The 17,862-nt window shown below is 42.1% G+C and overlaps 1 protein-coding gene across 7 annotated transcripts in view; it reads left to right on the top strand.

Moving 5' to 3' along the window:
• Positions 1-17,862, top strand: part of CAPN3 (calpain 3) — a 31,574-nt gene that overhangs the window by 8,255 nt on the left and 5,457 nt on the right. For 2 of the 7 annotated variants that reach the window (XM_027795783.2, XM_055816695.1), the window contains exons 2-18: positions 570-639; positions 2,471-2,589; positions 3,222-3,355; positions 3,789-3,957; positions 4,598-4,738; positions 7,213-7,296; positions 7,693-7,778; positions 8,515-8,592; positions 9,050-9,210; positions 9,798-9,967; positions 10,623-10,634; positions 11,803-12,011; positions 12,697-12,733; positions 13,795-13,812; positions 16,367-16,444; positions 17,131-17,188; positions 17,791-17,855. In XM_027795783.2, coding sequence (XP_027651584.1) covers positions 570-639; positions 2,471-2,589; positions 3,222-3,355; positions 3,789-3,957; positions 4,598-4,738; positions 7,213-7,296; positions 7,693-7,778; positions 8,515-8,592; positions 9,050-9,210; positions 9,798-9,967; positions 10,623-10,634; positions 11,803-12,011; positions 12,697-12,733; positions 13,795-13,812; positions 16,367-16,444; positions 17,131-17,188; positions 17,791-17,855 — 1,689 coding nt within the window. The other 5 variants (XM_027795789.2, XM_027795788.2, XM_027795784.2 and 2 more) reach the window with 5 other exon arrangements.

The raw sequence follows: 17,862 nt of genomic DNA, 5'->3' as shown, positions 1-17,862 counted from the left end.
AAGAATAAAATCTCGTAACCAGCAATTGTTTATTCCTGAGAATGAAAGACCTGATCCTGGGCAAATTTTAAGGAGGAGCATTACTGGGTCTCATTCCTGAGGAAATGCATTCTTCAGCTTTACTAATGCCCCAGCACACTATAGTTACTGCAAATTGGACATGTTAAACCTGCAGTCATTTTAAAATAATTTAATCTGGTCCCCTGGTGCTTTTTCCACTGACCTGCTCTCCTGTCCTCTCCAGTGTTTTTTTCTTCATTATTGTGTAGAAAAATATTTTACCCTATTCTTCTCATTTTGATGCAGTGTTTGCACCCTGTGCAGAGGGAGCCCCCCAGGCTGGCTATTAGACCCTGTAGATACATGGAGAAAACTCCGGCTGAAGTCTGGAACATCCATATTCCAAAACATTTTCATAGTGAAACTCTGCAGCTGAAAACTCTGTCAGACATTTTGATACCCACAAAATATCCTATGGAGAACACTGTCCTAACACAGCCTTTATTCCTCTGGCAAACAGGTATTGTAATGCATGCTTTTCCTCTGATACATCCGTTTATATTTTGCAGGAAATCTGTGAGAATCCACGGTTTATTATTGGTGGAGCCAACAGAACAGATATCTGCCAAGGAGAATTAGGTATGAAACTCCTATTTCAACTCTGCACTTTTTATAGTCTACATCATAGTTTAGCTCTCAATTTTCTTTTGCTTCCAAGGTGATATTTGAAATCCTCTGTCTCAGCATACCACTACACATCTAGCAATTCCTTCTCTCTATAGCGGATCATCGATATCAGCCTAGTAACAATCTAGGGAAGAACTTGAAGACAAGATACTTTACAGGGTGGTTTGCTTTCAATGAACTAATATCATAAGTGCATTATAAAACACTGTTTAGGCTTTCAGAAGAGACAAAATTAGTTAAGACAAGCATAAGAGATAAAGAGGAGTTATTTGACTGAAAGAAAAATCTAATCAGCTACTGTTGTATTTTTTCAGGTATTTAGACCTGTTATTTCCATACAGGAGCTTCTGAACGCCTCCAGCTAAGTGTGCCTTGTACTCAAGGACAACCTCTATATTGAAGGCCTTAATCTCAGATGGTCAAAGATACTTTGATATAGAGGGCCACTACTTAGGTACAAGTGATGCCTCTGCAACAGCTGTCTACACAGTGCTCACCTGCACTGCTTCGTAAAGTCGTTCCCCACTCAGCTTCCCCACGTCTTTCATGGTTTTATAACTTCTCCTGTGATATTTTTCCTAAGCTAATAGATCCTAATTTGAGTTAATCTTTTCATTTAATTGCTGTTCTGTGCTTCTGACTGTCCTCATCACCATCCCAGTACTTTTTCTGGTTTGTTTTTTTTTTTTAATTTATTTAAACTGCCTTTCTTTTTGAGGTGACTCACAGTTGCCAAGGTGTGGGCACAATGAATTTACATGCATATTTTCTCTTCTGTCTTCTATTCCTTTCCCAACTACTCATAACATGGTTTACCTTTTTTGACTTCTGATGAATATTGATAGTTTAGAAAACTCCTGGTCACCGTGGCCCCCACATCCTTACTAATGGGAAATAGGTAACTTAGGAGGTACTGCCATATGTATAGCGTTGGCTTTCCAATATATATACATATATGTATTTCTATATGTTTTATCATTCCACCAGTTTCACCAATTTATTTTACAACTTCCTGCAATCAGGTTTAGTTTTCACTGCCTTGTGTAATTCTCTCACCCCACTCATTCACACTGCCCAGGCAAGCTTACCCTATAATCTCTCTTAAAGTAGCAGCTAGGAGGTCTTAATTAAGAGTTGAGGCAACATTTGCTGAACACAGAAGTACTATAGGAGAAAGCCACGTTCCCCAGGCTCCCACAGAGGCAGCAAACTTGTGCAAGTGTCTGAAGGAGGAACTGAAAAGCACTAAAGGGGACAGTGTTTACAACAGTGCAGAGACAGATTCAAAAAGAGGAAAAAGCATCAGAGCAATGAAGCAGGAAAGAGGCCCCACAGAATAATGATTGGGAGAGTGGTTTATCTTGAGAGCAGAAAATGAAAACTGAGACACTGAAACTCAGCTGTGCAGAGCTCCACCTGTGAAAGAGCCCTCTTTCAGCTGGTCTCTGTCCTAATGGACAGCTTGGAAGGATAACTAATGCAGGAAGTCAGATGGGCATTCACATGGAACAGAGTTCATCAGATTTTAGGTTTTTTCCTAAAGTACAGGGAACATCATCTATTTAACAGCTGTGTACCTAGCCATGAATGATGCCAACAAGCATTGCCAGAGCACAAATAAAGTGCTAAAGTACTGCAGAACACATGGAGAAGAGCCCTCTCCTGAAAGGCGACAGCATGCATTACTGAAAATTAATGTGTCACTTTGCAGTATCTCACGTTTTCCCTTTGATTGTAGTTGTTCTATCCCTTCATTTTGTCTGCTGCTTTTGCTCCTTTGCAGGTGACTGCTGGTTCCTGGCTGCCATTGCTTGCCTGACACTGAATAAAAAACTACTCTGTAGAGTCATACCTCATGACCAGTCCTTTATACAAAACTATGCTGGCATCTTTCACTTCCAGGTGAGTCCCTTCATCTAGCAGGAAGGGAATGTATTTACCCGAGAGAGAGCTCAGCTCTCAGCATGCTCTTCCCTCTTGCTTCTCTGCCCTTTGGAAGCATGAGCCGCAATGGAGAAGGAAGAGGGACTGAATTGCCTCACCCCAAACTCTTCCAAGAGGGCAGTCACAGAAGGGCCAGCCCGTACAAGCAATTAGGGAGCATTAACCCACCAAGGAAGCATTTGCAGATCGCTACGTCCTGCACATAAGGGATAGCAACAGGTGCCTGGTCCTGCCTCGCTGCTCAGATGCGGCACTATGGCCAGCACAGACACGTGGGCAGTTGGGAAGAGCATCTATTTTTAGACCCACAAGCAGCTGGTCTGTCAAAAACAAGTTATTGAAGAACCGCTAATTCAGGAAAGATTGACTGCTTCCCACATTTCCCTTGGCTCTCATAAGACACCTCTCACTGTCCCGCAGGCATTGCCCAGGGGAATTCAGTATGGCTGCCTCCCTCCCGATAGCCATCACTTTTTGCCACGTTAAGAAGTTAATTTACACATTTCTCCTTTCTCAGCCTGGCTTTTCAGCCAGCTTCCCCTGCCTGCACCAAGACAACCGAGGTTTTTTTTCTGTTTGCCTTTATTCAGTTCTGGCGCTACGGAGACTGGGTGGACGTCGTCGTCGATGACTGCTTACCCACATACAACAACCAGCTGGTCTTTACGAAGTCCTCCCAGCGTAATGAGTTCTGGAGCGCCCTCCTGGAAAAGGCCTATGCAAAGTAAAATGACCGGCTGGACCATGTCAGGCTCCCTGCCAAAACTTCGGCTGGGGAGGTGGTTAAACCGCTGTGCACAAGACTTACAACGAGCATGTAGAGAGGCTCTGAACATACCACTGCTTTTCCCATACATTCTCATGCCTCAGAACTGGGGATGGGATAAAGCATATTTTCTAGGGGGGGGTTGCTACTCATTCAGAGGTCTACATTTCATTGTCAGTATGTCTTCTTTTTGTTTGTTTGTTTGGTGTGTGCAGGTGGCATATTTTGAAACTTTTATTTTGTGGGTTACCAAACAGATGGGTTGGGGGTGGGGGGTGTTTAGTATGCGGTTTTACACATCTATGTTTATAAACACACAAGATAGATATAAATATATAGGCAGGTATCTTTATCTGTGTACAAGAGGATCTTTTTCTTTTCTCTTTCCAAGACTTCATGGATCATACGAAGCTTTGAAAGGAGGCAACACCACCGAAGCCATGGAGGACTTCACCGGAGGAGTCACAGAGTTCTATGACATAAAGGATGCCCCTAGAGATATCTATAAAATCATGAAACATGCCATTGACAGAGGATCTCTCATGGCCAGCTCCATTGATGTGAGTCCACATGAACTTTGCAGATGAGCCATAAGAAATGGTACAGGAGAGTGACCCCTCCGTCCATAATCAAATACATGCCACCTTTTGCAACTGCTTGGTTTAGTCCACGTAGTGAACATCCATTCCTAGGAGATCAAGTAATCTCCACTAGACACCACCCATTAGCAAACAGCAAGCATGAAAAAGGAAATGAACAGAAGCATGGAGGTGGAGAGAAAGGATGCAATCAGCAAAACCAGCACCCCCAGCCCTCAGTGCCCTCACCCAGTAAAATGAGGTTAGTATGGGGGTGCTGCAAATCTGTTAAGACACAAATTGTCATGTCAAAGATGCTAAGTGTGCAAACAATTAGGAAATTAACCCTTTGATTGCCAACACAGCCTCAGATTGTCTTAATTTATCATTGTAAATTTAAAAGTAAAAAAAATAATTTTGATAAGCATTATAGAGCATGACATTGCAGTAAAGGCAAGAGAACAACCAGTGCTATCAGCCACTGTAGATAAGTAGGGACATAATGAGAGAGAAGAGAAATTGTCTAGGCTATCTTTTACCACTCATCTTTCTTGTATCATTTCTTTTCCCTCTCCCTGCCTCATCTCTCTGCATGATACTTCTCTCCTGTTGTCTGTACCAGGATAACCTAGGCTTTTCCTATGGATCAGCTCCTCGAAGCAACATTGGGGAACTGATTGCTCGAATGGTGAAGAATCTAGAAAATGCGCAGATGACTCACTCCACTATAGACTACCATGGGACAGATGAGAGGCCAGCCTGGGTTCGTATATCTCCAGAAGTGGTTGACTTCACAGTGTTTTTATTTACAAACAGTTAGCGAAACGTATCACCTATGCTTTTGAATCATTATTTGGCTTCACTGAATTATCCCAACACTAAAGACCTGTTCTTATGGATGCTATTTGACATATGTTAAAAGACTTCTGTGCTTTCAGACACAGTGACTGATACTGGAGTGCTTTGCTGACACTGAGGCAAAGGGCTGTTGGCTTGTGGGACGAGCTTATAATTTCCAGAACAGGAAATGATTAGTGGATTTTATCAAGTCCCTCGCTTGCAAAGGGTGGAGAAAACAAGAACATTAAAATATTAGAGCAGAACAAGATCCCTGAGCATGTGGGGAATGTGAAAGAAAGAAAAAGCAAACTCTGCATGGCTCTCACTCCGGGCACAAAAGTACTTGGTGACTTATTTTGAGACAGAGTGCTATGAGCTCTGCCCACAAATGGAAGGGAGTCTGCTCTCAGGATGCTCCTTTTAGATTACTGCCATTAAGATCCTCATTTAAACCACCTAACAAGGAAAAGAAAAAACATGTAGAATTTTATATGTGTAGTGAAATACACAGTAACTCCAACATACCTAAGTATCTAGGAAAATAAAGAGAGGGATGTTAAAACCATTTAAGAAAAATTCCAAACAGGTAAACCTAAAAACTTTCAAATCTGTAGAGGGACACATTGCTTTCTCCTTCTCCCCATCAGGCAGCTGTGACACCTTGCCCTTTAGGGAGCTGCATTTCCGTGACAATGAAATTATGTCCGCTGTATACACTTACATACACTTTAGAGAGGGACAAAGCAAACAAAAAGCCTCCACAATTACATCATCTGAAACTTTTGGTTGTGCAAACTGTCTTCTGTATTTGCAGCAGAAATAGTTGATTTTTCCTCTTTCAACATTCGTATTTAGTCTTCCTAAAAGATTGAAATGGTGTAATTCTTCAGGAAAGCTGAGTGTGACTGTCTCATTTTGCAAGCACAGCTGCCCAAATCACCCATGTTTTGGGGGGAATTTCTTCCCCAGTGCCTGTCCACTGAACGAAGGTTGCAAAACTCTTTCTACAGTTGCTGTCCCCATAGCCATTGTGCTTCTGGTTATTACACATTCTGAGCCATTACCAGAGAAAAAAATCATGACTCTCTATGAAAAGAGGCAGATAGTGCAGGCTTCAGAAGCGCTTCTGAGAAGTTGTCCAGAGCACCAGCAGAAGTTAATGTTCTTAAACAGAAAAGACAGAAAGGGGTTCTGGTAAGTAATGATGGCAACAATGTGAGTAGAAATGAAGAAAAAAGGAAATAGATATGAGGTTCTAGGCACAAAAAGTATGGAAACAGGAGCAAGGAAAAAAAAAAAAAACGAAAGAAAGAAAGAGGAGCAGAAAGGAAACAGCCAGGATGTATGTGGGTGGAATCCTCCCTGTGCAAGCTCAGAATGTACCTGTGTGACTAGTAATTCTCCGTTTCCAGCTCTGCCTTTCTCATGCCCTCAGATGTGTCAAGAAGGGATGGCAGGTTTACTGGCAGGGCTTTGCAGTCACCTTTTGGTGACAGACATAATGAAGGAGGGGTCCATGGTCCCCACACACTGTCAGAGCCCTCCCATCCCACTGATCTCAGTGTTTCTCTTACAAGTACAGAGGACTGTGTGCACCTGCCATCTTGCTCTCGACTCTTTATCTCAGAGATAAATAGTATTCTGAGATTTGCAAATTAAAAAAAAAAAATCCTCAGGCACACTAATAGTTGATTACCAAGACAGCAAGTGTATTTGCACTTGAGCAATACATTGCTGAAGAAAGCTATGCCTGTCCTGAATGTCAGCTGGAAAAAGATTCATTCATGATTTTAAAAAAAAAAAAATGGAATAAAATGTATATTTCCACAGGAAATTAATTTTTTTGAAAAATAGTGTAAGTTAGTAGGGACAATATATTAAATAGGGTGTTTTAATGTCATTGTGATAAGATAGCAGCCGTGTGTAAAGATGAAAACATTCTTCTAAGTGTTGATCTGCTCTGATGTTTCCAGTTAATATGCAATAGCCTTACCAAGCCAGACAAGAACATACTACCCCAGAAATGGCTGAGTAGTCCCACTAATACAAAATTTGATTATTTTGATTAAGCATGCTATATACTAGCATGTTATAAGTGCACAAAGCAGTGACCTACACAAAGGGAAAAAACAAATCACAAAATGTCCTTTCCAACTGATATTATTAACTTTTTCCTTTTTTAGTTCATGCTTCACTCCTTTATGATACCAACAACGTTAATTCTGTGGGCATGAAGCTTGGCCACCTTGGCAAATGCAAAGAAGAGGACAAGATAAAAAAATCTGTCACCTGAACGGTGTCACTGTCCCTCCAAAAGCCCTGGGTGGCAATACCTGCTTTAGAGCACCTGGCTGAGCTTTGCATGACTCTTATGAGTTTTTATGTTGTGTTCAACAGACCATAGTGCCAATGCAGTACGAAACCCGGATGTCTTGTGGGCTTGTCAAAGGCCATGCCTACTCTGTCACAGCCGTGGAAGAGGTACGTACAGGCCCTTTCCTCCAGCTATGGGGAACCGTGGTCTACATGGCCTAGTACCATGCATGTCAGCAAACCTATGAGCAGGGAAAAAAAAGCAAAACAAACTATAAGCTAAGGAAATAAAATTACTATTTAAAGAAATGAAAGCCTCATGGGGAACTAAACCTATCCAAGTTTTGGCTTTCTGGGGAGATGGATATTCCACCACTTGGGCAAAGGTGGCCACATCCAGCCACCTCCTGGTCTTACAGCCTTCCCCGACTCACCCCAAGCAGGTCAGGCTGGGTGATGGCCCAGGAAAGCACCATCACTGGAGGGGCTGGTATCAGTGATTTGACAGGCAGAATGCTTCCTCTTGAAGCTACTCTCAGTCTATTCTTGTTCTTTTTCAATTAGACAACATTTAAAGGGGAAAAAATACGTCTGGTAAGGCTGAGAAACCCCTGGGGGCAGGTGGAATGGAACGGACCTTGGAGTGACAAGTGAGTAAAACAGCACTCCATGTGATTTGGGGGAAAAAAAATATGCAACTTTATTTGCCCTTATGCAGCTTGTGCATGGCATGACCCTAACATTTAATGATGAGGTATCTGATTTGTCTTTGCTGTCATTTTGACACATGCACTCTGAAGGCGATCATAGCTGAGCACTTAGCTGAAACTATAAAGAGTACCTAAAAAAGATGTTGAGGGGCTTCAATCAATGAAAATTCAGAGACAGACCATTCTAGTGGCACACTCAATCTGATTTTACTGTCTAGAAAGTTCAGCAATGTCCATTTTCAGAACAAGATGTGACAGTGGAAAGATCTGTTAAGTTATAAGAGAACTGGATGAAGCAAGATGTCAGTACATAGCAAATTTGGATAAAGCTTCTCATTAGGTCTTACAGAAAGGAATTTCAACAGCTACTCCAGCAATAAGTCTGCAAACACTTCTTTTCTTCAAACTAATAAAATGAACTCAGTTCAGATTTCTGAGAGCTGCTAAGAGGAAGTCTGAAGGGGAGAAGGAGGGCAATTGCTTCTTTAATCTGGGCATGTGGAGAGGAGGGTAGCATTGAGAACAACAAACGGTTGCAAGACTCACAAAGAAAATATTATATGGATGTAGCAAGATGACTCTTGAATTTCTACTCTACAAGGCTTACAGTAAAGAGTAGAAATCTTCATGAAAACTGAATTGCAAATCATAATCTAACTTGTTAACTCCTTTGAAGGTCAGAGGAGTGGAACTTCATTAATGAAGAAGAGAAAATCCGCCTGCAGCACAAGATCGTCGAGGATGGCGAGTTCTGGTGAGAATATCAGTTAAAAAGCTGTGCTTCTCTAGGAGATACACAACCATAGCAAAAATGAATCACACTGCACTACCTAAATCTGCTAAAACTATTGCAGTAATCCCTGTTTCCCTTCATATTCTAAATAAGTCCTACTCTGCAATCCACTCATTCTCCCACCAGGGTTTACTAAGTACCACCAGCACAGTCCTAATTATGCCACACTTCCACAAGCTCTCCATCACCCTTCCTATGTACCATTCTCTCAGCTCAGATTCCCCCAATTTGGAGCTGCACCCACATTAACTGGCCAACCAGTGGGCCAAATGCATCAGAAAATCATGGTACTCCCACTGCAAACTTGCCCTAACAGTGCCAGCATCATTGGTCACCCTCTGCCACCTCACCAGGATCTTTCAGACAACCACCCACCACGTAAATCCATCCGGGTTCAGTTTCCCCTCAATTCCTCCAGGATAGCATTTGAAGATTTCATGAGGCACTTCACAAAACTTGAGATCTGTAACCTCACGCCTGATACTCTGGAAGCCGATAAACTCCAGACCTGGACTGTGTCAGTCAACGAAGGGCGCTGGGTGAGAGGCTGCTCAGCTGGAGGCTGCCGCAATTATCCAGGTAAGCAATGGGTCTTGAGAGATACAGCCTCTTTGATGGGGTCTGTGTTAGATCCCACGGGCTGTCATACCACAGCCTGATCAGGGCTCAGCCATAGGGAAAGCCTTGCTTCCCCAGTGGATAAGGTACGTGAATTTGTGGCTGGTAATCTTCTATGTTTGTGACAGCACTTCACAAGTGCAAAAGGCAGGCCTGGCAAAGATAAATCATTCTAATTTTTCTATTATCTAATGATAATTATTTTCTAATATCTAACTATATTAGAAAATAATCGTTCTAATACTTCACAGTGCAACGGTTACACACTAACAGATTTCACTTGGGAAATCCACTTTCTGATAGTTTTAGGTGTTTTGGAAGTTTGTCAGATGTCAGTTCTTCATTTTATATCCTCCTTTGCTGTGCAGTTTTGTTAGAACTATGTAAAATCCATAACATGTTAAAAAAGAAATACATGCATTAGCCCAGTTTTAACCTTTCCCTCAGGACCCACAGGCAGGGAACATAAAAGTTCTCTTTGGTAATGAGTATCATTAGAAAACTGAAGCTTTATGTGTTTGCTTTGGGTTGTCGTTGGGATTTCACAGATACATTTTGGACCAATCCCCAGTATCGCTTGAAGCTCCTGGAGGAAGATGATGATCCTGAGGATGAAGAGGTTGTCTGCAGCTTCCTCGTCGCACTGATGCAGAAAAATAGGAGGAAAGAACGCAAGCTGGGAGCCAACCTGTACACGATTGGCTTTGCCATCTATGAGGTACCAGCTTTAGACTTTGTTCTTTGCACCGTGGTTGCAAATCCTGACAGTATGCATTCACCAGGAGAGTCACTGAATCATTCAGCCTGATTACATCAACTGCAATTTTTACTTTGTGAGGAAGTCAGGGAAAATGGAGGAGAGGAAGGAAATTCAAGGCTTTGTAAGCATTCAAACTCTAGTAACCTCAGGCTTTACTCCATCTATAAGTAACAAACTTTTTAGGCTTTTATAGTGACTTAATGCCAGGTTTTAACATATTCTTCCCCATATATTCTCCAATCTCCCGTTCATGCTTGCTGAAACTAAGCATTTCATTGGCAGAATAGTGTAAAAAAGGAAACAGACATCCATAATGCATACGTAGCAATTAACCTCTGTCCCTGCTATCAACTTCATGAAGAAGTCAATTTACCCTGTCCCTTGCACATATTTAGTTCAGACCTTAGTGGATCTCATGTAGATCCCAAGAAATCTAGAAAAGACGAGAGAAATTAATTATTTATTTTAAAATTAATTTTTAATTAATTAAACTCGGGGCAGTTTAATTACTGGCTGTGTCCCCAGAAATCTATGTGAACACTCTTGTGTGTGATCTACAAACAAGTGGACTTGCCCAGCGGCTATGACTGTTTCTTCTCCGTTTCTCCCCCAGGTGCCCAAAGAGGTATGAACAGAGCGGAGGCAGCCTGACATCTCGGTGTATGCTCACAGCTAGTGTTACTGTTGTGCCTGTCTGTAAGTCAGCAGGAAACCGCCCGGTCAAGTTTGTTTTCAGGGATGTAACAGACGTGAAACTGCTAACCTTCCTACTTCGAGTGTTTATTTGTAACACTTCGCCAGCAATTTTCAGTTCCTTCTCACCCACACCTGATTTTCACTTGCACCTTTTCCTCAGTCCTTCTTTTCTAGCCGGTATGAGACCCAGCCATGGCTTGCAGGGCTGGTCAGTGAGCCTGTGCTGCAGGAAGCGGTGTCAGCAAGCACTTTGCCTTTCCACCCCATGCAGAACCACCCTAAACCACTTCCATTTCCTCCTGCAAATAATGCCAGTGGACCATATCCTGCAGCCACAGAGTTTCCTCATTAGCATTAGAATTTGTTTGGAAAATCAATGGTATTTTCAACCATTGAAGAAAATGTATTATAAGTACACAGATTTAAAGGTTTTCTGAGCCTGCCAGCTGTGAATCTTAGGTGTCACAAGTTTTGCAAACAATCTCACCTGAAGGCAATGTTACCTGGAAAACATGAAGATAACAGTCTGAATGTTGTCCTTGCTGACTATTTTACAGGTGGTTATTTCTGCAGAAAACAGCCTGCAAGCGTTCTTAGCCCACAATTCTTGACTTAATGTTCGTATGTGAACCAATGCAATGTACCATGTTTCTTCAGCAGATACAGAATCCATGGTTCATCCAGGCAAGGGCACGTTCCCACTGCAAACACCTTCACCTTACCACAATGCATGCAGGAGCTTGCATATACCATACCTTGCCATGCCACCCTCCAAGGAAAGTAGATGAACTTTGGTTACACACAACTTAACATCTAACAAAACAGCCAGATAAAAGTGCCCACACAGCAGAGGTCAGCCAATGCTCTGCAGGTGGGTCCTGAGGCAGCCCTCAGAAGCCAACTAGACCCAGCCAGTAGCTACTTAAAGGTGACAGACTCCGTATCTGTTACCAGGTACCATCCCTTGACAGCTCCCTGCTTGCTAAGCTGCTGCTTCATTTGTGGTTTCTGTCCCAACTATGTACTGCCCGCGTAACAAGCCACCTGGGGAATGGGTAAGACTTCCTTGAAGACAAATTGACTTATTTGTTCTGCAGATGCATGGTACTAAGCACCACCTGCAAAAGGACTTTTTCCTCTACAATGCCTCCAAAGCTAGAAGTAAAACCTATATAAACATGCGAGAAATCTCCGAGCGCTTCCGGTTACCACCCAATGAGTATGTCATCATCCCGTCAACATATGAACCCCATCAGGAGGGAGAATTCATCCTGAGGGTCTTCTCAGAGAAAAGAAGTCTTTCAGAGTAAGTTGCAGATTCATTTATCTGGCCATAAAGGTGGAGGTGAGCTTGCCAGTCTGCTAAAGTCATGTTTCCAGTTTGCTCCATACACCCTGCTTGTAATTTTCTTAACCTCACTAGAAACTCCAAGCTGCAAACTCATTTCCCAGGACTTCCCGTATAGTCTAACAAGATCCTGCTTTGAATTGTCTTCGGAGAAGCTTACTACTTGCAGAACATCCTTTGTAAACATACCATTAGCCATTTTTAATAATGAAAGTGAACCTCTTTGGGGGTTTTTTGCTATATGCCACTGGCTGAAATTTTGGCCAGACAGATCGTTGAAGCAGATCTAATTTCAGTCATGAATGAAACACAGAAGTAGGTAGTTCTTTTCTATCCTGCTCTTCAACTAGCTCCCAGCAGCTAGTGTGACTCTACTTAAGCCAAACAGCTCCTGGTTTAGTCCCAGCTGTCAGTGTTATCTAGGCTCTTTAGAGGAGTAAGCCCTTCTGGAAGTGGTACTTGGGATGCTCAGCTCAAACTGGGAAAAAGCTTCATCTGGAGCCTGCAGCTGTACTGCTTGGAAGCCAGCCCACACCGCTGGCTGTTTGGAAGGTTCAAGTGGCTGCTTACAAATCAGCTACAGAAACAAGCAACGTTGGTAACAGTCACTTTCCTGATTTATTTACTTTCTGCTTTCTTCTAGGGAGGCTGAAAATATGATTGAGGCAGAACGTCCATCGGTAAGTACCGTCCTGAGCCTCTTCCATACATGAACAGGAGTAGGGAGAGGAGGAGCATCACATCTAGGGAAACCTACAGCAGAAAACCATTTTGCAGCCACGTGGCAGCTCCTGGAGCATAAATTCCCACTTTTTTTCTCATCAAGATACTTCTATTAACACTTTATATACACTATTTGCTGATTTGGTCAGACCAAAATCTTTTACCAGGTTTGAAATCTGCTCCTGACATAAAGCAGCTGGATGCTAAGTACTGCCTTTGCCTCATCAGTGAGATTATTCATTTACTAGGGGAGACCTAATTGTGCTCCAAGATATTTCGCGTGAGAAATTGGCATTGCACCTAATAAAAAAAAAAAAAAAAAGTGCAGAAGTGCTTTATTTCGAAGTACATGCTTTCTGGAAAGGGATCTTAATGATACTCTGTTCCAGCTAGCATCCATGACAAGCTCTAACTTTATCCTGGGGTTTTATACATCTTTGTGGGAATATACTAGATTATATACAGCGTAATTAGTTGGGGGTGGGGAAGGAGGAAATCAGAGGAAATGCTCTTGCACAGAGTTGAGCTCATCAAACCTTGCTCAGAAGTGTTCCCCTTTCATTTACTGTTGTGCTAACAAAGTATCTGTCCAGATCTGATGGAATTTCATTGCCACTTCAGATAGCATTGATGTGTGGGCAGAGAAGCCCAATTTCCAGTGCATTGACAGGTGGGGAAAAAGAAAAGGAATAGTCAGGGGTAAATATACAACAGAAATTTTACTCAAGCAGACAAAGCCCCAGATGAGATGGGACACTGTTTTGCTATAGTTTCTGCAGTTTCTGTCCTTCAGCATGCAATTTCTTGGTGGGAGCATTTTCCCTAATTTTTTGAGATTTGAAAATTGTGAATACAGGAAATGGGGGAAAAAAGTATGAATATAGGAACAAGAAAAATAAATGTCAGAAAGGGCAATAGAAAAAAAACCCCTGTCGTTAGCTCTGCATAATCTAGGTAAAAACTGTAATTCTATTTAAAGACACATTTAAAAAAATAATAATTGTCTCTTTTTGTACAGAAGAAGAAAAAGGGCAAGGTGAGTACTTGTGCAATGTGCTGAGTGCCAGCAAGGCAAAGAGCATGCGCAATGCATGCAGCAGAAGCAGAGTTCCTTGTTATTGTGATTTCTGTTCATCTGGAAACTGACCTCGTTAATGAAGTGCACAGGGTAAGAGGTCATTTGCAGGCAGCAAAGATTTTATCTTTCTACGCTACATTGTAATGAAATAGCATTAGCATCATATACCCCTCTCACTCAAGGGGCGGGGGGGGGGGGGCAAAAGGGTAACAGAAACTTTTTAGCTTTATAAGCTTGATCCTCTGGGTTGCTCAAACTGCCCTTCCTTCCGGCCCCTTCACAAGCACCCTGACACAGCATTCGGTGAAAAGCACCCCTTCTCCAGACACGTGCCCTCACATTTGCTTTCTATTGCCTAATGCAGCTAACTCCTCTTTCCTGAGGAGTAGCTACATTTCCTCTTTCCTCACCAAAGTCCAAGATTCTCCTTTTGATTGTACACGACACATTTAGGACCTTGAAAATGTAATTAGACGTTTCAATCTCCACACAGGCTGCCTGCAATTCATACTCTATGGTAACAGATTCGCATCTTGTAGCAGCTTTCCCTGTTTTAAATGCACTAAAACAGAACAATTGCATGTGGCTCCTTACAGCTGACTGCTTCAAGAATTAATACAGAGAAAGCACATATGCTTTGCATAACTAACAGGCTCCTACACAAATAGTCCCTTTCTGTGTAGGATTCCAATCCTGGGTTTTTTCAGTGCTACTGTCCGTCGTAGAAAGGGTCAAGTTCATCAGTTTAACTGAGAATTGATAATCTGTGAGGCTTATTTTGCAGGGGTGGTGATGATGGGGAGACCACACAACCCATTTAAACAGTTAATGGTTACTTGCTTTCTGAGAAGGAAAGCTAGAAACAGATTGCACTATTTTGCAAAAAGGCTTTTGCAGCTGTTTTAGCATGAGGAGAGCAGTAACTTCAGAAATTCCTCTGTCTGTTTTTTTCTTTTATTCCCAGCTCTAACTTCCCTGGTCACATTCTCGAGGACAGGAGCTGTTGCTGCATGTGCTTTACCACTAACTGGTTGTCACCAAATATTTCTTGTGTCACATCCCAATATTTCTTGTGTAATTTCCATTTTTCTTTTGCTTTCTTCCTTCTTCTTCTAGCCTATCATCTTTGTTTCTGACAGAGCAAACAGCAATAAGGAGCTGACAGCAGATGAAGATGCTGGCAAAGATGGTGAAAAAACCAATCTAGATGAGAAAAAGGTTTCTGCAGCAAGTGGCAAAGGGGAAAATAGGGCTTGGTCTCACTAACATGAAAGTGGCTGGGTAGAGCACAGGAATGGGGCAAAGAAGTGTCCTAAGATACTTAACAGCTTTTCATCAAATCTTACCATAACTTGCATCTGGTTTATGTGGATCTAATGAGCATGAGCGAACAGAGACTACCCCTTCAGTTATTTAACACCTGTGCTGGAGGATTTAGTCCATTGAAAACATTTCCTGGTTGCTCTCTCATACAAGGATCCCAGCTGTGAGAGATCCCTTCACCACGAGCAACACAGTTCAATCCACTCTTGCTCAGCCCCTTACATGGTACCCGCTTTACACAGGGCACATGCATAAATTGCACTCAAGGGGTTTCAGGAGCTTCTGGCAATGATCACAGCCTCTCCCCATTACAAATTACGCATCCCTATACCAGTTCCTGTTTGGCAGAGGAGAAAAGGATGAGTAAACCCAGGAGCTACTGCATCCCTCCTCTTTTCTCTCACTACCAGAAAGGAGGAAAGCAGCGTAGCAAAATTCAGTTTCTGCCAGCGGGTGGGTGAGGGACACAAGATGCAACAGCCAGCCTGCATCCAGGCTTGGGGCATCTAGAGGCATGGCTGGAGTGTCTGATTGCAGGGAGTGTGCTTTTCTGCTACATGACTGCCAAAGCGTGCAGGTGGTGAAGCGTGAACCAACCTTAACTTTTCTCAAATGAAAATAAGAACTAACTTACGAAATTAATTTTACTTTGTTACACACAATTCCTGTAATAAACTATGGTTTCCTTTTTCAGTACCAGCCTCAGAGTTCAGGCTTGCTCTTTGCATGTGTCTGAGAAAGCTTCACTTTTGCTTTCCTGTCTCCTGTGCTGCTTCTCTCCAGCAAGGGGCCTCCCACATTACAAAGAACTCTCAAGCCCAAGTCTCTCTGGGCAATTCAAAGCCTACAGGGCGGCTATGGAGCAGATAGGCCTCTTCTGCTCCAACTTCTCCTTTGCAATGTTTTGAAACAAAAAAATTAAAAGATAAATATCTGTCAGTGAAAGTAATCATTTAGCTCCTTCCAAGAGAAAGGAGAGCAATGGGATGAAGTTAACTACTCAGCAGTTTTGCCAAGGAACACATTTAACCAAAAAAAGGTGAAAGGAACAGGAGGACAACCCATCCCACCAAAGATCTCTAGATTCACAAAGAGGTTCCCTTACGTAAGGGCAAGTGAGACATCCAGGCCCCTTCCCTTCCCTGCTGAGCTAAGGGGATATCCCTCTTCTTTGCTTGTCTCTTTTCAGCGTCCTTCAGCAAAAGCTCGTGAGAGTAGTGAAGAGGAAAACCAGTTCAGGAATATTTTCCGACAGATTGCTGGGGATGTGAGTATGCGACTGATCCCTGTCTCTGCCATCAAAGCAGCCTAGCGACAACAGCACCTAAGTCAACTGCTTCATGGATTCAAAACACTGAATTTTAAAATTTACTTTGAATTTCCTTCCATCAAATTTCCTTTGAGACTTGAAGCTAAGCAAAACCAAATCAAAATCCAATTAAATATACAGCTATCCTCATATGTACATATAAGCTATTCCCATTGTATATGAGGGAGCCTTATTTAAATTCAGGCTTTTACTTCTATCACTACTACAAGATGCTATTTTGCATAGCATGTATAAACAAGTTAGAAATGCAATGCTTTCCAGTACATGCCTAATGAGGGAAGTTAAAAGTAAAACATATCAAAGAACTGTGTAAGTCAAGAGGCTGCAAATAGGTTACAGGGATTTTCACATTTTGCTTTTTGGTTTGCAAAGTGGCTTGAGATTACTGGTCGTTCTTGTAGTTGTACTTTAATAATGTATGGTAACTTTAGACTGATCTTGCAGTCTCAAGAAAGATGTGGGTGAATGTTTACATGAACTAGAATGCTCTCTCGTTTGAAGCATGTATATGCCAGACTGAAAAGTGACCAAAGACTTCATACGTGTAGCATATTCATTCATAAAATAAACTGCTTAATAAGGAATGCTGTAATTAATGGTATTCTCAACACATTTCCCACCAGGACATGGAGATCAATGCTGAAGAACTCAGGAATGTTCTCAACAATGTTGTAAAAAAACGTGAGTTTAAGCATGTTTTTCAGTAACCCTGGAAAAAGAAATCTGTGATATAATGTAACCTTCCACTCCCAAGCTGCACTCCAAAAATTATTTATGGTTTCAAACTCACAAATTTCAGTTATACTTCCATAGACTTTGCATCCAAGACTTTAGCAAGCTGACCTTTTCATAGAGATGCTCTCTACAGGTGATCAAGTACTGATAACACAGAAATGAGCAAATGTTTGTTGGAAGCACCACACAGGATAATACAGTATTTCTAGCAGTCTGCAAAAGCCCTTTAAAAAAGATAAAAATCTAATGGAGAGGCAGACCTTTCCCCTTTTTAGCAAACTTCAGCCTACAGACCCTGGGCTTGCTTAATTACAAGGAAGTTAAGAGTTTTCCAGAAGTTTTTACTGTGTATAACAGGTCAAGAAAAGTAATCTCTAATTCACCAGCAATAACCATTACTTAAGAGTCTTTTCAGATTCCTCTACTGCTCCCTTGTTACTATATGAAGGAAGTAGGTTTGGCTTCAACTTTGAGTACAGTTACACCTAAGAGGAAGAAGCGCTTGCTGACATGCATGATTGGTTTTCACCTGGGATAATTTATTTCAGATAAAGACCTAAAGACAGAAGGATTTGAACTGGAATCCTGCCGCAGCATGATTGCTTTAATGGATGTATCCT

Source organism: Falco peregrinus, chromosome 1 (assembly GCF_023634155.1).
Source record: "Falco peregrinus isolate bFalPer1 chromosome 1, bFalPer1.pri, whole genome shotgun sequence".
NCBI classification, from domain to species: Eukaryota; Metazoa; Chordata; class Aves; order Falconiformes; family Falconidae; genus Falco; species Falco peregrinus.
The sequence above is the reverse complement of the archived record's forward strand: the minus strand, read 5'-3'. Positions and strand labels throughout refer to the sequence as shown.